At 48.7% G+C, this 18,575-nt stretch overlaps 1 protein-coding gene across 2 annotated transcripts in view; it reads right to left on the reverse strand.

The window, feature by feature from the left end:
- palld (palladin, cytoskeletal associated protein) overlaps positions 1–14,608 on the reverse strand; it is a 460,036-nt gene extending 445,428 nt beyond the window's left edge. Inside the window, exons 1-2 of one of the 2 annotated variants that reach the window (XM_078215142.1) lie at positions 14,413–14,608; positions 1,973–3,037 (exon numbers count right to left, since the gene is read on the reverse strand). In XM_078215142.1, coding sequence (XP_078071268.1) covers positions 1,973–3,036 — 1,064 coding nt within the window. In that variant the 5' untranslated portion in view covers position 3,037; positions 14,413–14,608. Of the gene's footprint in view, positions 1–1,972; positions 3,038–14,004; positions 14,131–14,412 lie in introns of those variants that run through there. The other variant, XM_078215143.1, reaches the window with a different exon arrangement.
- Between the last annotated feature and the right edge of the window lie 3,967 nt (positions 14,609–18,575).

Here is an 18,575-nt window from a genome sequence, read left to right on the forward strand (position 1 = left end):
TGAAGTTACTGTGAAAATCCCCCAGTCGCCACACTCCGGAGCCTGTTCGGGTACGCTGAGGGAAAATTTAGCATGGCCAATGCACCTAACTGGCACGTCTTTTAGACTGTGGGAAGAAACCGGAGCACCCAGAGGAAACCCACGCAGACACGGGGAGAACGTGCAGACTCCGCACAGACAGTGACCCAAGCCGGGAATTGAACCCCGGTCTCTGGCGCTGTGAGGCAGCAGTGCTAACCACTGTGCCACCGATTAGTGAACCAGATGAGTTTTCACGACAAAATGGTCGTTTCACAGTCACCATTAGAACAAAGAACAAAGAACAATACAGCACAGGAACAGGCCCTTCGGCCCTCCAAGCCCGCGCCGCTCCCTGGTCCAAACTAGACCATTCTTTTGTATCCCTCCATTCCCACTCCGTTCATGTGACTATCTAGATAAGTCTTAAACGTTCCCAGTGTGTCCGCCTCCACCACCTTGCCCGGCAGCACATTCCAGGCCCCCACCACCCTCTGTGTAAAATACGTCCTTCTGATATCTGTGTTAAACCTCCCCCCCCTCACCTTGAACCTATGACCCCTCGTGAACGTCACCACTGACCTGGGAAAAAGCTTCCCACCGTTCACCCTATCTATGCCTTTCATACTGGTGCTAACTATTTATTCCACATCATCTTGATGTTGAATTTAAATTTCTCAGTTGTCACAGTGGGACCTGACTCTGGATCATCAGTCCAGTAAATAAACAGTTTGCTACCAATCATTTTGGCCCAACCAAATAAACTAAATCAAATTTACTCATGGACAAATGAAAATGGGCAGCTCCCTAAAAGGAGGGGAACCGCCCGAAACAAAAGACAAAGTGGAAAGGAAACTTCAAACATCAATTAAAATGTGATTAAAGAGGTCAACAATGCAAACAGTTTGATTTGATTTGGTTTGATTTATTATTGTCACATGTATTAGTAAACAGTGAAAAGTATTGTTTCTTGTTAAGTTAAAGTTAATTTATTAGTTCCAAGTAAGCTTACATTAACATTGCAATGAAGTTACTGTGAAATTCCCCTAGTCGTCACACTCCATCGTCTATTAGGGTCAATGCACCTAATCAACATGTCTTTCAGAATGTGGGAGGAAACCGGAGCACCCGGAGGAAACCCACGCAGACATGGGGAGAATGTGCAAACTCCACACGGTCAGTGACCCAAGCCAGGAATCGAACCCCTGGGTCCCTGGTGCTGTGAAGCAGCAGTGCTAGCCACTGGGCTACCGTGCCGCCCCCTTGTACACTATACAGATAAAACATGCCGTACATAGAGAAGGAAAGGAGAGAGTGCAGAATGTAATGTTATAGTCATAGCTAGGGTGTAGAGAATGATCAACTTAATGCAAGGTAGGTCCATTCAAAAGTCTGACAGCAGCAGGGAAGAAGCTGTTCTTGAGTCGGTTGGAATGTGACCTCAGACTTTTGTATCTTTTTCCCCGACGGAAGAAGGTGGAAGAGAGAATATCCAGGGTGCGTGGAGTCCTTAATTATGCTGGCTGCTAAGTATGCGACCTTAACCTATAATTAAAAAGCTATTTGCGCAATTAATTACTGGAATTAACATACGGCAATGGGTTTAATGGGAAATGAATGTGTAAATCCAGCAAGAACCCTTTGACAAAGAATCATCTGGACTCAAAACGTCAGCTCTTTTCTCTCCTTACAGATGCTGCCAGACCTGCTGAGATTTTCTCTTGGTTTCTCTCCAAGGGCTTAAGCTTAATGGGGAGGGTGAGGATAAGATGTTCTTTTCGCAAGTTGTAAATCAGGCGACAAGTTCAGGAGATTCGCATCGCACAGTTTATCACCTGAATTGGTGAACCAATTTTCTCATGAATAGTGACATGCATCATTAACATCAATTCCCAGCATGCCCAATCATTCTTGTGCATGACATTGGTCAGAGCAATGATTGACTCACTCTTACCTGACCAGGGGTGCTGGGTCCCCCAAGACTCTGCACTCAAGCCGAACGATGCTTCCCTCGGCCACCTCTTGACTTTTCAACTTTTGAATGAAGCGGGGAGCTGAGCCGGTGAGGGGTCGCTCTGCAGCCTTTGCTGCGGCCTTGCTGACAGGCTCGCTTCCCCTGCCCCGCTCAGTCTCCGCACTCGGTTCCACATCAGGCACCGCAGTCAGCTTACGTTCCACTGGCTTAGTTTTCCCGACTGAGGCGGCGTTAACTTTAACATGGTTCTTCGGCGAGAGATAGCCACTATCGGAAGATGAATTTTCTTCTTCATTATTCTTATTCTTCACCGGGCCATAGTTCCTTGGCCTTGCTGTCCTGAATATAGATGACAGCTCCTCGATGAAGGACACCGCTTTGGTACAAAACTCATTCTTCGCCAAGCCCTCGCTCTGGTAAGCAGGTTTCTCCTCCCTTTTGGAATTGTGGACAGGATTTGCCTTGTTGGAGATGGTCGGTGTCTTCCTGCCAAGCTCCTCAAAGGATGGGTCTGTGCTCGGAAGGTTTGGCTGGCCGGTCCTGAGCTCGGGGCTGGATACCAGATGGGCAGGGCTGCCCTCTGTGTCGCGTTCGGCCGTGACGGCAGAGCTGTCTGATTTGGCGTCCAGGCTCACGCAAAGCGCTGGGCTGCCCGGCCGACCAGCGGCTTGGGTCCCGGCCACAGGCGGGTCCTCCGGCGTGTCGGCCGAGGGGCGAGGGTGAAGATACCGGGAGATATCCTCCAGCTCGAGCTCGGGGTCGGGCTCGGGCTCCGTTTCTTCCGACGAACTCTCGGCAATGGCCACCCGGGCCAGATCGAGGCTCTTGCACATCTCCTCTTGGCTGAGGAAGGCAGAGAGCTCGAGCGAAGGGCTTCCGTCCATTCTGTCCTCCTGGAGGTCAGACAGAGAGTCAAAGTACAAGTCGTGTGAGGATGCCTCAGACACCATGCTGTCGCAGTAACCATCCACTTTCCCGGCGGAATAGGCTTCCTTCAACATCTGCGAGAGGGGCACGCCATGTTCGTAGGACCCTTCTTGCATGCTGGCAATTGAAGGTGAAAAAATACCATTAAAAAAATTATGAAACAACTATTTCCTTTCAATATTCCTCAGCTGACACAGATTGTGCTTAAAAGGCGGCACCTAACCCACAACAAAACAATAGAAACATAGAAGATAGGAGCAGGAGGAGGCCATTCGGCCCTTCGAGCCTGCTCCACCATTCATCACAGTCATGGCGGATCGTTCAACTCAATAGCCTAATCCTGTTTTCTCCCCATAACCTTTGACCCCATTTGCCCCAAGTGCTATATCCAGCCGCCTCTTGAATACATTCAATGTTTTGGCATCAACGACTTCCTGTGGTGTAGCATGGTGTACAATGGGCAGAATTTTACCGCACTCCCGCCTCAGGTTCGTACGGTCCCGCTCGAGGCCAACGGAGAATGCCGTTCTCCGAGCCTCACCCACCCCCTGATTACGGGGGTGGACATGTCGGTAAAACTCCAGCCAATGTTTCTGTCAAAGCTCCAACCTTCTATTAGAGGGCGGCTCGGTGGCACAGTGGTTAGCACAGCGCCAGAGGCCCAGGTTCAATTCCCGGCCTGGGTCACTGTCTGTGCGGAGACTGCACATTCTCCCCGTGTCTGCATGGGTTTCCTCCGGGTGCTCTGGTTTCCTCCCACAGTCTGAAAGACGTGCTGGTTAGGTGCATTGGCCATGCTAAATTCTCCCTCAGTGTACCCAAACAGGCACTGGAGTGTGGCGACTAGGGGATTTTCACAGTAACTTCATTGCAATGTTAATGTAAGCCTACTTGTGACACTAATAAATAAACTTTAAAAATGTTAGGCAACCAAATCTTTGGCTACAAACAGCTATCATCTGGAGTCTCTTTTTGTTAAACACTGACTGTTTCTTGTTTTAGATTCAGTGAAGCGAATCCAGGAATTAAAAGGCTGGGTTTGATTAACCGCTAACTGTTGTCACGTTGCCTGAACCATGTTGAGAGCGTGTTTGGGTCAGTTTGGGTTATGTTGCCCGGAAGTGTGTATGTTTTAGGTTCGGATAGGGACATACGAAGAGCAGGAAACCTCAATCCAGCTCACTCACTCAGTTAGATCACCAGTGAGCGATTTGTGTCTTAATTCCATCTAACCAGCATGGTTCCACAATCCCTTAATAGCTTTGCCCATCAAAGGTCTACCAAAGAACAGCACAGTTACAGGCCCTTCGGCCCACGCTGACACATGATGCCTTTCCAAACTGAAGATCCTTTGCCTCTACGCGGTTTGTATCCCTCTATTCCCTGTCTATTCATGTATCTGTCAAGATGCCTCGTAAATGTTGCTATTGTATCTGCTTCTATCACTCCCTCTGGCAGTGCATTCCAGACTAGAAGCAGGAGTAGGCCATTTGGCCCTTTGAGCCTGCTCCACCATTCATTTTGATCATGGCTGATCATCGAATTCAATATCCTAATTCCCTCTTTACCCCCATATTCCTTGATCCTTCAACCCCAAGAGCTATATCTAATTTCTTCCTGAATCAGAAAACGTTTTGGCCCCAACTACATTCTGTGGTAGTGAATTCCACACATTCACCACCCTCTGGGTGAAGAAATTTCTCCTCACCTCAGTTCTAAAATGTTTACCCCTTATCGTCAAACTATGACCCCGAGTTCTGGACTCTCCCACCATCAGGAACATTCTTTCTGAATCTACCCTGTCTAACCCTGTTAGAATTTTATAATTTCCTATGAGATCCCTTCTCACTCTTCTAAACTCCAGTGAGTATAATCCTAACCGACTTAGTCTCTCCTCATATGACAGACCTGCCATCCCAGGAATCAGCCTGGTAAACCTTCGCTGTACTCCCTCTATAGCAAGGACATCCTTCCTCAGGTAAGGACGGCAAAACTGCACACAATACTCCAGTTATGGCCTCACCAACGCCCTGTACAATTGCAGCAAAACATCCCGATCCCTCTATCAAATTCTCTCGCTATGAAGGCCAACATATCATTTACCTTCTTTACTGCCTTCTGTACCTGCACGCTTACTTTCAGCGACTGATGCACGAGGACACCAGGGTCTCATTGAGTATCCACCTCTCTCAATTACTCAAGAACTGGGATCTTGGGTTCATGTCACACAATCTGTAACCCCCACGACTTGCCTGGGCTTGCAAAATCTCACTAACTGTCCTGGCTTGAGACAATGCGCATCTCTTTAACCTGTGCTTAACCCTCCCTCCACTTGCATTGTCTGTACCTGTAAAGACTTGATTACCTGTTAAGACTCGCATTCCAACCATTATCTTGTAAGTTGAGTCCGTGTCTATATATGCCCTGTTTGTGAACCCAACCATCCACTCACCTGAGAAAGGAGCAGCGCTCCGAAAGCTCGTGCTACCAAATAAACCTGTTGGACTTTAATCTGGTGTTGTGAGACTTCTTACTGTCTCAATTACTGCCACAGTAATGAGCATTGTTTGGTATGAAGTGATACTTATTGTTATGGGGCTGTCACGATAGTTTTCTTGTTGTATTTAAAACTACCGCCCTCCTCAAGTAGCCAGAGAAAGTCGTTGTAAGGCAGCAGTGCTAACCACAGTGCCACCCTTGCCACCCTCACCACTGTGCCACAATTATGCTGTGAAGAGGACATAAGGAGGTTGCAGACTGATGTCGGTAGGTTGAGTGAGTGGGCAAAACTCTGGAGTATTGTGAATTGTGAAGTCGGTTTTCCTAGAGACGCCCACAACCCCTCACAGAATCACAGAATCACAGAAACCCTACAGTGCAGAAGGAGGCCATTCGGCCCATCGAGTCTGCACCGACCACAATCCCACCCAGGCCCTACCCCCACATATTTTTACCCGCTAATCCCTCTAACCTACGCATCTCAGCACTCTAAGGGGCAATTTTTAACCTGGCCAATCAACCTAACCTGCACATCTTTGGACTGTGGGAGGAAAGCGGAGCACCCGGAGGAAACCCACGCAGACACGAGGAGAATGTGCAAACTCCACACAGACAGTGACCCAAGCCGGGAATCGAACCCAGGTCCCTGGAGCTGTGAAGCAGCAGTGCTAACCAGTGTGCTACCGTGCCGCTACCTGGGTGAATAAAGCAAAAACAAAAATCGAAACTAAGCTGGCGGAAAAGAAAATTGGCCACTATAACTAAAAATGTATTTTTAAAATGTCTCTAAATTGAAATTGAAGGGAAACACACACTTCAGTTGCTGGGGGCCCCATTGCTGCATGTTCTTCAAACAGAGATGTCCCTGTAAACAATGTGGTGATTGAAAATATGGAAAGAGCCACGGGCATAATGACATCCCCCCTGTGTTCTGGATCTCCGCTCCTAATGAATGTGTTTATGAATAAATAAAACAGCAAACAATTCAGTACTTAATTGCTCTGTTTGCCACCTGCTATACTTTTCCTCTGGGACAGTGAATGCAAAAACACATTCCTGAAGCCTCCCGGCTAAATATCTAATGACATTTCGTGCGCTAAAAATATGTTTCACGTATCCATCTTGCGCGTGTCTTTCTTTTCCAGTGGTGTGTTTTGCACTTGTCAACGGCCATTAGAGAGGCCTCGAGCCTGATATCTCACCCAGACATTGCCATCTCCTATCTCGACCCTGCCACGCTGATTGCTTCGCCTGAGTTCTCCACTCCCGTCACTTTCAACCTGGAATCCCCTTCCTTGTATTCAGCAAACATTCAGCCCAGAGGGTCCTCCATCCTTCCCCTCCTCGTCCACCTCGTATGTCCTTTTAGGTGGCATATGGGGGTGGCACGATAGCACAGTGGTTAGTACTGCTGCCTCACAGCGCCAGGGACCTGGGTTCGATTCCCGGCCTCGGGTCACTGTCTGTGTGGAGTTTGCACGTTCTCCCCGTGTCTGCGTGGGTTTCCTCCGGGTGCTCCGGTTTCATCCCACAGTCTGAAAGACATGCTGGTTAGGTGCATTGACCCGAACAGGCGCCGGAGTGTGGCGACTAGGGGAATTTCACAGTAACTTCATTGCAGTGTTAATGTAAGCCTTACTTGTGACATTAATAAATAAACTTTACTTTTTAGGTGGTCACAAAGGATCTGGGAGAATTATTTTTAGGAAATGCTGGGGTGTTCTTTCTGGTTTCCTGCACTTATCCCTCAACCAACATCAGTCAGACTTTAAGTTTATTTGTCAGTGTCACAAGCAGGCTTACATTAACACTGCAATGAAGTTACTGTGAAAATCCCCTAGTTGCCACACTCCGGTGCCTGTTTGGGTAACACTGAGGGAGAATTTAGCATGGCCAATGTACCAAACCAGCACATCTTTCGGACTGTGGGAGGAAACCGGAGCACCCGGAGGAAACCCAAACAGACGCAGGGAGAACGTGCAGATTCCGCACAGTGACCCAAGCTGGGAATCGCACCTGGGTTCCTTGTGCCGTGAGTGCTAACCACTAAAAGAGATTATCTGGTCATTATCATAGAATCCCTACACTGCAGAAGGAGGCAACTGAGCCCATCGAGTCTGCACCGACCACAACCCCACCCAGACCCCATTCCCGTAATCCCACATATTTGCCCTGCTAGTTCCCCCTGATACTACAATTTTGCATGGCCAATCAACCTAACCCGCACATTTTTGGAGTGTGGGAGGAAACCGGAGCACCCGGAGGAAACCCATGCAGAGACAGGGAGAATGTGCAGACTCCGCACAGACAGTGACCCAAGGCTGGAATTGAACCTAGTTCTCTGGCGCTGTGAGGCTGCAGTGCTAACCACTGTGCTACCGTGCTGCCCTAAATCAAAGTGGAGAATGTGGGAGTTTGCTGGGTGCTAACTGGATGTTACGCTTCTAACATTACAATAATGTCTTTGCCTCAAATAAAACACTCCATTGGCTGTGAAGTGTGTTGGGGCATCCTGAGGGTGTGAAAAGTGCTATATCAATCTTTTGCTCATAATACTCACAAGGGAAGTTACAGAAGTACATGGGGGAAGAAAGGTTAGACTGATGGGGTCAGGTGAAGAGGAGTGGGAAGAGTCTCCGCTGGAGCATAAACACTAGCATGGACTAGGTGGGCTGAATGGCCTGTTACTGTGCATACGTACTGTGCAATGCTTGCTTTCAGCAGAAATTCTTCAATTTGAATGCATTCTTTCCCAATGACAACTTGTATTTATCTATCCAGTGGTTTTAACATCACGAAACATCCCACTCAGCATCAGGGGAAAACAATGTCTAACCACGTCAGGAGATAGTGGGTCAGATTAACAAAATCTTGGTCAAAGGACATAAATTGTATCTTAATGAGCTGTTCAGACAGGGAGACAGTGGCGATATCACCGAATTAGTAATGGGGAGGAAACAGTAGTTAGCACGACTGCCTCACAGCGCCAGGGACCCAGGTTCAATTCCCGGCTTGTGTCACTGTCTATGTGGAGTCTGCATATTCTTTGCGTGGGTTTCCTCCGGGTGCTCCGGTTTCCTCCCACAGTCTGAAAGACGAGCTGGTTAGGTGCATTGGCCATGCTAAATTCCCCCTCAGTGTCCCCGAACGGGCGCCGAAGTGTGACGACTAGGGGATTTTCACGGTAACTTCATTGCAGTGTAAGCCTACTTGTGACATGAATAAATAAACAATCTAAATGCCCAGGCTAGGGTTCTGGTGGTAATGGGTTCAAATCTCACACACGGCAGCTAGTGAAATTTCAAACTTGATTCATAGATCGGCAATAGTGACCTGAAACTGTTATTAAACCCCATCTGGTTCCCTTTGGGGAAGGAAATCTGCCATAGAATCCCTACAGTGCAGAAGGAGGCCATTCAGCCCATCAAGTCTGCACCAACCACAATCCCACCCAGGCGCTATTCCCATAACCCCATATATTTACCCTGCTAATCCCCCTGACACTAAGGGGTAATTTAGCATGGCCAATCAACTTAACCCGCACATCTTTGGACTCTGAGAGGAAACCGGAGCACCCGGAGGAAACCCACACCGTGCTGCCCATCTTTAATCAGTCTAGTCTACATGTGAATCCAGACCCACATCATTTAAGAGGGCGGCACGGTGGTTAGCATTGCTGCCTCACAGCACCAGGGACCCGGGGTTGATTCCTGGCTTGGCTCACTGTATGGAGTCTGCATGTTCTCCCCGTGTCTGCGTGGGTTTCCTCCGGATGCTCCGGTTTCCTCCCACACTCCAAAGGTATGCGGGTTAGGTGGATTGGCCATGATAAATTGCCCTTTAGTGTCAGGGGGACTAGGGTGGGATTGTTGTTGGTGCAGTCTCGATGGGCCGAATGGCCTCTGTCAGCATTGTAGGGATTCTATGATTCTATATTTGGTACAAATTGGGTACAGCCACACCCTACAAAATAATAACATTTAAAAAAAGAGGGAAGCATCGGGAGTCAACTCCAAAATGCGACTCCTTAATTTAATAAAAATTAATTCTTTCATGGGACGTGGGTGTTGCTGGCTAGGCCAGTGTTTCTATTGCCCACCCCTCATTGCCCTGGAGAAGGTGGCAGTGGTCATCTTCTTGAACCGCTGCAGTCCGCGTGGTGTCGCCCATGTTACTCTCCTCAGATGCCCCTTCCTGTGACTATCGACATGTTTTCACATGCCTGATGTTATTACCCCTCGATTTAAAATGAAACTATTGCCCTTAAGGTGTGGGCAACATTTGCAAAGACACATTAATTGCGACTTGGCCTCAGCAGATGCTGTAGGCCCGTTCCATGGACCAGCTTTGCCAGTGTGTGTGGTGTTGGATGGCCAATCGCAAGATATTGGCCGATTGAAGGAACGGCAGCAGTATGGAGAATCTTCCCAAACAATATCGAACACAGCAAGAGATTTTGACCCAGCAACAGTGAAGGAATGGCGATATAGCTCCAAGTCTGGATGGTGAGTGGCTTGGGGGTGGGGAGGGAGACTGTCGATGGTGGTTCTCCCCTGCGTCTGCTGCCCTTGTCCTTCTAGGTCGTGGGTTTGGAAGGCTATCAAAGGAATCTTGGTGGGTTGCTGCAGTGCATCTCATAGCTGGGACACACTTTCATTATTGTGTGCCAGTGGTAGAGAGAGTGGGTGATGGAGGTGGTGGATGGGGTGCTAATCAAGTAGGCTGCTTTATTCCGGATGGTGTCAAGCTTCTTGGAGCTGCACTCATCCAGTCATAGAGTCACAGAGCAAAACAGCACGGAAACAGGTCCAACAATTCCAACCAGGGTGTCCTCCCAGATAGTCCCAATTGTCCACGTTTGGCCCATATCCCTCTAATCCTTTCTCACCCAGGCAAGTGGAGAGGTTTCCATCTCATTCCTGACTTGTGCGTTGTAGATGGTGGAAGGCTTTGGGGCGGTATGGTGGCACAGTGGTCAGGGCAGCATGGTGGCACAGTGGTCAGGGCAGCATGGTGGCACAGTGGTCAAGGCAGCACAGTGGCACAGTGGTCAGGGCAGCACGGTGGCACAGTGGTCAGGGCAGCACGGTGGCACAGTGGTCAGGGCAGCACGGTGGCACAGTGGTCAGGGCAGCATGGTGGCACAGTGGTCAAGGCAGCACGGTGGCACAGTGGTCAGGGTGGCATGGTGGCACAGTGGTGAGCACTGCTGCCTCACAGCTCCAGGGACCCGGGTTCTATCCTGGCTTGGCTCACTGTCCGTGTGGAGTTTGCATGTTCTCCCCATGTCTGTGTGGGTTTCCTCCGGGTGCTCCGGTTTCCTCCCACAGTCCAAAGATGGGCGGGTTAGGTTGATTGGCCATGCTAAATTGCCCCTTAGTGTCCCGGGATGCGTAGGTTAGAGGGATTAGCGGGGTAAATAGGGTTACAGGGATAGGGTCTGGGTGGGATTGTGGTCGGTGCAGACTCGATGGGCCGAATGGCCTCCTTCTGCACTTTCAGGATTCTATAATTCTATGGTTCTATTCCATGAGTCAAGAGGTGAGTCACTTTATGTAGAATATCCAACCTCTGACCTACTTTAGCCACAGTATTTATTTGGCTAGTCCAGTTCTCGGAAGATGGATTTGAACCTTCTGACGCAGGGGCGGGCACAGTTGACATTAAATGAACTAATTGAGGCATCATGTTTTCAAATAGGCTGTAGTGATATTAAAATCAAAAAGAACAAGGAACAGTACAGCACAGGAACAGGCCCTGCGCCGATCATGATGCCCTAAAACCATATGCACTTACGGAGTCCCTATTCTTCAATTCCCATCCTATTCATGTATTTGTCTAGTTGCCCCTTAAATGCAGCTATCGTACCTGCTCCCACCACCTCCCCGGGCAGCGCGTTCCAGACATTCACCACCCTCTGTGTAAAAAAGCTTGCCTCGCACATCTCCTCTAAACTTTTCCCCACTCACCTTAAACCTATGTCCCCAGTACTTGACTTCTTTACCCTAGGAATGATCTGACTATCCACTCTGTCCATGCCACTCATAATCTTGTAAACCTCTATCAGGTCGCTCCTCAACCTCCGCCGTTCCAGTGAGAACAAATTGGAAAGAAGTAAAATGAAACAGCTATCTATGGCTATCTACAGTGCATGGAACAAGCAGCACGGAATAAGAGATGGGATGTTAACTTCATCTTTCAACAATGGCTAAGAGTTTGCCCTCTCATATTCCACTGCAGGCCTGGCTATAGCTCTTAGTCAATACTTGGATTGGGACCATGTGATTCCACTTAGAATATTGAGGTCAACCTCGAAAGCAGAGTCAATGATGTTCATTGAAATATACGGATGGAGCATCGGATCTGAATGCTGTTCCGTCAATATGAGCCTGGGATATTTTACATTGGATGAACTACTGACATTGGAAAATAGGTCTGACTTCACACTGTCATTCAGCCTCAATGTGCACACTACACTTGGCAAGGGCATGGGATGCTTAAATTCCTGATAGCATACAGTAGGAACACGTAAACCCATGAAATAGCCCGACTGTATTAGAGGTTATCACCTTGAGCTCCTTGCCAATGTACCAGAGACCAGTGTCCATTACAGCTCATCCCAGACTGTAATTCAGCATTACCCAATATCTGACCTGGATAACTCTTGGAGTCCTGTTCAATCCCAGGATCAACTTCACATTCTCCCCATCACAAAGACCACTTGCTTCCACCGCTAACCTTGCTTCAGCCTACCTTGCTGCACAAACTATTATTTGCGTCTTCCAAACATGACTATTCCTTTGACCTTCTGGCTGGTTGTTTCGGGGTGTTTGCTGTCGGGTATACGGGCAACAAGTCCGGTCAAACGGAACTGGTTTTGAGTGATCGATCCTCTAGAGAGAGGATTGAGCTGCTGGACCACCCTTCCTGCCATTGGATTTTGAGGAGATTGCAATGAATGGAGTTTTGGCTGAGCGCCAAGTTCTTTGGTGTCACTGGCAGCCATGGCAGAGTGTACAAGATCAGAGAATTCTGGCCAATAATCCAAAGCCTCGATTCAGCCTGCCTCCACCGTCCTCCCAGGCAGATCCACATCTTAGCCACTCATCCCATAGAATCCCTACAGTGCAGGAGAAGGTCATTTGTCCCATCGAGCCTGCACCGAATCGCCAAAGAGCATCCAACACAGGCCCAAAACCAGCCCCCCCCCCTCCCCATCCCTCGTCCCCCCATCCCTTTCCCTGTAATCCTGTGCATTTACCAAGGCAAATCCACCAAGCCGACGACACATCATGGGACACTGAGGGAGGATGCAGCATTAGTCCCACTCCTCCGTTACTCCCCTGTCACGGGGAGGCACGGCGGCACAGTGGTTAGCACTGCTGCCTCACAGCGCCAGGGACCCGGGTTCAATTCCCGGCTTGGGTCACTGCCTGTGCGGAGTCTGCATGTTCTCCCCGTGTCTGCGTGGGTTTCCTCTGGGTGCTCCAGTTTCCTCCCACAGTTGGAAAGATGTGCTGGTTAGGTGCATTGGTCATGCTAAATTCTCTCTCAGTGTACCCGAACAGGTGCCAGAGTGTGGTGACTGGGGGATTCTCACAGTAACTTCATTGCGGTGTTAATGTAAGCCTACTTGTGACGCTTATAAATCTTTCTAATTTTCAAGTGTTTACCCGACTCCCTTCTAGAAGTTTCTCTTGAACCTGCTGCTGCCGCCCTATTAGGCATGAATTCCAAATTTTCAACTTGAAACAGAGAAAGTAAATGCCAGAGAGACTGACCCTCTGGTCAAAAGAAGAATATAAGAACTAGGAGCAGGAGTAGGCCATCTGGCCCCTCGAGCCTGCTCCACCATTCAATAGGATCATGGCTGATCTTTTCGTGGACTCAGCTCCACTTACCCGCCCGCTCACCGTAACCATTAATTCCTTTACTGTTCAAAAGTTTATCTATCCTTGCCTTAAAAACATTCAATGAGGTAGCCTCAACTGCTTCACTGGGCAGGGAATTCCACAGATTCACAACCCTTTGTGTGAAGAAGTTCCTCCTCAACTCAGTCCTAAATCTGCCCTCCCTTACTTTGAGGCTATGCCCCCTAGTTCTAGTTTCACCCGCCAGTGGAAACAACTTCCCTGCTTCTATCTTATCTATTCCCTTCATAATCTTATATGTTTTTATAAGATACCCCTCATTCTTCTGAATTCCAAGTAAAGTTTCAAGTTTATTTATTCGTCACAAGTAAGGCTTACATTAACATTGCAATGAAGTTACTGTGAAATTCCCCTAGTCGTCACACTCCGGCATCTGTTCGGGTCAATGCATCTAACCAGCACATCTTTCAGACTGTGGGAGGAAACCAGAGCACCCGAAGGAAACCCACGCAGAGACGGGGAGAACGTGCAAACTCCGCACAGGCAGAGACTCAAGCTGGGAATTGAACCCGGGTCCCTGGCACTGTGAAGCAGCAGTGCTAATCACTGTACTACTGTGCCGACCAGTGAGTATAGCCCCAGTCTTCTCACTCTCTCCTCATAAGCCAACCCTCTCAACTCCGGAATCAATGAGTATAGTCCCAGTCTACTCACCAGTATTCCAATGAGTATAGTCCCAGTCTTCTCACTCTCTCTCATAAGCCAACCCTCTCAACTCCGGAATCAACCAAGTGGATCTCCTAAAATGTTTTCTTCACCCGCTTGCCTCTTGAATCAAGTTTATTTTTAGGCATCCATGTCATGGTCTTTCACGCCAGTTAACGCGATTTACGAAAAAGGTCTGCTTCGATATCTCTTAACCAAGGGATTTTCACAGTAACTTCATTGCAGTGTAAGCCTACTTGTGTCACTTATAAATAAATGAAATGGAAAAAAAACCCGAAACCACGCAGACGCTAGTACCTTGCTTCAGTCACGGAGCTCTACAAGACACCTTACACATATCTAAGACTCTGTGAAGTAAAATAAATCAAAGACATGACAGATTTAAAAGGCCGTTACCTCTCCTGGTTGCTTCAGAGTAATGGGAATGGTGAAAGCCACAGCAGAAATGAACGGAATCGATGCAGGTTGGGTGAAATTGGGTGACGGAGTGATTCTGCCCTCGCTGTGGGGGCCTCCCCACCTTCTCTGGGTGCCTGGATGACTAACTGAAGCTCTGAGTCGAAGGCAGTCAGCTCCCTGTCCTGGCCTGCCACAGCTATCATCTGTCGCGTGCCTGTGGAGTCCCTCTCTGAAGTCATCTATATTTGGCCACTCTGATCGGGTTTCACTGGAATGTCTGCGTCAGGAGTTCTCACAAGTGGCCTGGGGCTGCTTGTGGCTGCTGGGAGCTCGCAAGGAGGGAACCGGAGAGGCCTGAGGCCCCCGCCACAGACCACGGGAACTTTGCAGAAGGAGAAACTGGGGCGGGAAAGGGGACAGGAATTTACATGGTGGTGTAATTACAGAGGAACATAGGAGTTAGGAGCAGAAGTCGGCAAATTCAGCCCTTCGACCCTGCTCCGCCATTCAATCAGATCATGGCTGATCTCTTCCTGGTCTCAAATCCACCTCCCAACCTAAGGACAAAGAACAAAGAAAATTACAGCACAGGAACAGGCCCTTCGGCCCTCCAAGCCTGCATCGAACATGCTGCCCGACTGAACTAAAACCCTACTGGGGACCATATCCCTCCATTCCCATCCTATTCATGTATTTGTCCAGATGCCCCTTAAACCTCACTATCGCATTTAATTCTACTACCTCCCCCGGCAACGAGTTCCAGGCACTCACCACCCTCTGTGCAAAAAACTTGCCTCGTACATCTTCTTTAAACCTTGCCCCTCGCACCTTAAACCTATACCCACTAGTAATTAACTTTTCCACCCTGAGAAAAAGTTTCTGACGATCCACTCTGTCCATGCCTCTCATAATCTTGTAGACTTCTATCAGGTCTCCCCTCAACCTCCGTCGTTCCAGTGAGAACAAACCAAGTTTCTCCAACCTCTCCTCATAGCTAATGCCCTCCATACCAGAGGAGGTTTACCAGGATGTTGCCTGGTATGGAGGGGAGATCCTATGAGGAGAGGCTGAGGGATTTGGGATTGTTTTCGCTGGAAAGGCGGCGGCTAAGAGGGGATCTTATTGAAACATATAAGATGATTAGAGGTTTAGATAGGGTGGATAGTGATAGCCTTTTTCCTCTGATGGAGAAATCCAGCACGAGGGGGCATGGCTTTAAATTGAGGGGGGGTAGTTATAGAACCGATGTCAGGGGTAGGTTCTTTACCCAGAGGGTGGTGAGGGATTGGAATGCCCTGCCAGCATCAGTAGTAAATGCGCCTAGTTTGGGGGCGTTTAAGAGATCCGTAGATAGGTTCATGGACGAAAAGAAATTGGTTTAGGTTGGAGGGTCACAGTTTTTTTTTTTTAACTGGTCGGTGCAACATTGTGGGCCGAAGGGCCTGTTCTGCGCTGTAATGTTCTATGTTCTATGTTCTATACCAGGCAACATCCTGGTAAATCTTTTCTGTACCCTCTCCAAAGCCTCCACACCCTTCTGGTAGTGTGGCGACCAACAATGAACACTATATTCCAAGGAAAGAGGATTGTACTTGCAAAGCAATCCCAGGCCCAGGCCTGGGAAAAGGGAGATGGGTGTCTTCAGCTGTACGGAGAAGCTGGAGAGAGAAGCTGGGATGGTTCCCCTTCTTAAAGAGGAGAGGTTAAGGGGAGATTTGAGGAAAAATTGCAGGTTTGGACAGAGTAGATAAAGAAGCTGGTTTCTCCGGCAGCAAGGTATTGAGCCAGATTTAACTCACTTGCCAAAAGAGCCAGAGAGAGATGAGGAAAAATGGGTGTGGACTGGAAAAATATTTGCTGGGCTCGGAGGGTGAGGTAGTAGCACTAATCAGATAGTTTAGTCAACGGGCTAGCACGGGAACACTGGACCGATTGGCGTAGAACATACAACAGTGCAGCACAGGAACAGGCCCTTCGGCCCGCGATGTTGTGTCAAAAAGATCATAGAATCCCTACAGTGCAGAAGGAGGCCATTCAGCCCATCAAGCCTTCACCGACTACAATCCCACCCTGCTAATCCCCTTGAACTAAGGGGCAATTTAGCGTGGCCAATCAACCTAACCCGCACATCTTTTGGACTGTGGGAGGAAACCGGAGCACCCGGAGGAAACCCACGCAGACACGGGGAGAATGTACAGACTCCGCACATACAGCCACCCGAGGCCGGATTTGAACCTGGGTCCCTGGTACTGTGAGGCAGCAGTGCTAATCGCCGTGCCACCGTGCCATCTTTCTTTGCTGCGTGATTCGATAATTATATGAAATGTAATCGATCTGAGCTAACTTTTGTATGTACAGGATGCCTGAGACCGACAACAAGGTCAGGTGTCAAAAACATTCAATTCCGCTCCTTACTGAGTGCCTCATTGGCCTTAATCATTGGCCTTTTCCCTTTATTCTTTCATGAGATGTGGGCGTCACTGGCTGGGCCAGCATGTGTTGCCCGTCCTTAATTGCCCTTGAGCTGGGTCGTTTGCTCGAGCACTTCAGAAGGGCAGTTGAGAGTCAACCACATTGCTATGGGATCTGGAGTCACATGTAGGCCAGACTGGGTAAGGACAGCAGATTTCCTTCCCTCAAGGACATTAGTGAACCAGATCGGCTTTTACAATAATGAATAATCACCATTACTGGGATTAGTTTTCCATTCGAGATGTATTAATTGAATTCCGTCACTAGCCATGGTGGGATTTGAACCATGCCCAAAGGATTACTAGTAGATTGGCATTATCTTTATACTAATGGACGATGCTTAGAGCAACAACAACTTGGATTCATATAGTACCATTCAGACAGTGAAATATCCCAAGGACTTTCCAGACAAAAGGAGACATTGTACGGAATTTTCCCATCTTGCCCACTACAGGAATCGTAGCAGGCGGGATCCGGACCATGCAAAGGTCCGATGGCCTGGGGCAGGATTTTCCGGCATTGGGGCGAGCGTGGCTGGAAAATCCAGCCCATTGAGTCCCAAAAAGCGATATTAGACCAGATAGGTTTTAACGTGTGAGGTAGAGAGGCAGAGGGATTTAGGGAGGGAATTCCAGAGCAGGAGGAGCAAAGTAACTCAACGCACGATAACCAGGACAAACTGAGGATCTTCAAGAGGCTAAAATTGGAGGAACATTGAGATCTCGGGAGGTTTGTGGGGCTGGAGGGAATTTCAAACATTGGGAAGGGTCAGGCCAGGGAAAGATTTGAAAACAAGGGCACAAATATTAGAATTATGCCTTTCTGGGAGCGAATTTAGCGGAAGGAGTAAAGGGAACATTTCCCAGAGACAGTGCCACCTGACTGGGCTCAAACAGTAAAAGGTAGGGAGGAGATGCTGATGAAAGCCCACTTCCGCTTGGTGTGTGTGGGCTTTCTGACAGAGCGACTCAGGGATAAGATTTTAAGGCAAGGATAGATAAATTTTTGAACAATATTTTAAGGCAAGGATAGATAGATAAATTTTTGAACAATAAAGGATTTAAGGGTTATGGTGAGCGGGCGGGTAAGTGGAGCTGAGTCCACAAAAAGATCAGCCATGATCTTATTGAATGGCGGAGCAGGCTCGAGGGGCCAGGTGGCCTCCTCCTGCTCCTAGTTCTCATGTTCTTATGATAATATTGACGTTAAAGGCGGAGATATCAGTGGACCGGAATATCCCAACCATATAAACTGACTGAACAGAAGGACTTGGAATCTGGGAAAGCCGGTGACTGATCGAATTTGAAATAACTGGGAGCTTGGGGAGCCTATTTAAATGTAGGAGTAGAAGCAGGCCATTTGGCCAATCGAATCCGGTGGCTTGTGGTATTGTCATGGCAGCGCCTCAGCCAATCAGAGCCAACTTACCGACCAATCATCAACCTTTTCTCCCATGGTACAAATTGTCGTGATCGTTTGAAATTTGGTATTCTTGCATTTGGCCTGATGGGAGGCACGGTGGCACACTGGTTAGCACTGCTGCCTCACAGCGCCAGAGACCCGGGTTCGATTCCTGGCTTGGGTCACTGCCTGTGCAGAGTTTGCACGTTCTCGTAGCGTCTGCGTGGGTTTCCTCCGGGTGCTCCGGTTTCCTCCCAAAGTCCAAAAGACGTGCTGGTTAGGTGCAT

This window comes from Mustelus asterias, chromosome 6 (genome assembly GCF_964213995.1).
Source record: "Mustelus asterias chromosome 6, sMusAst1.hap1.1, whole genome shotgun sequence".
In the NCBI taxonomy this organism is placed as follows: domain Eukaryota; kingdom Metazoa; phylum Chordata; class Chondrichthyes; order Carcharhiniformes; family Triakidae; genus Mustelus; species Mustelus asterias.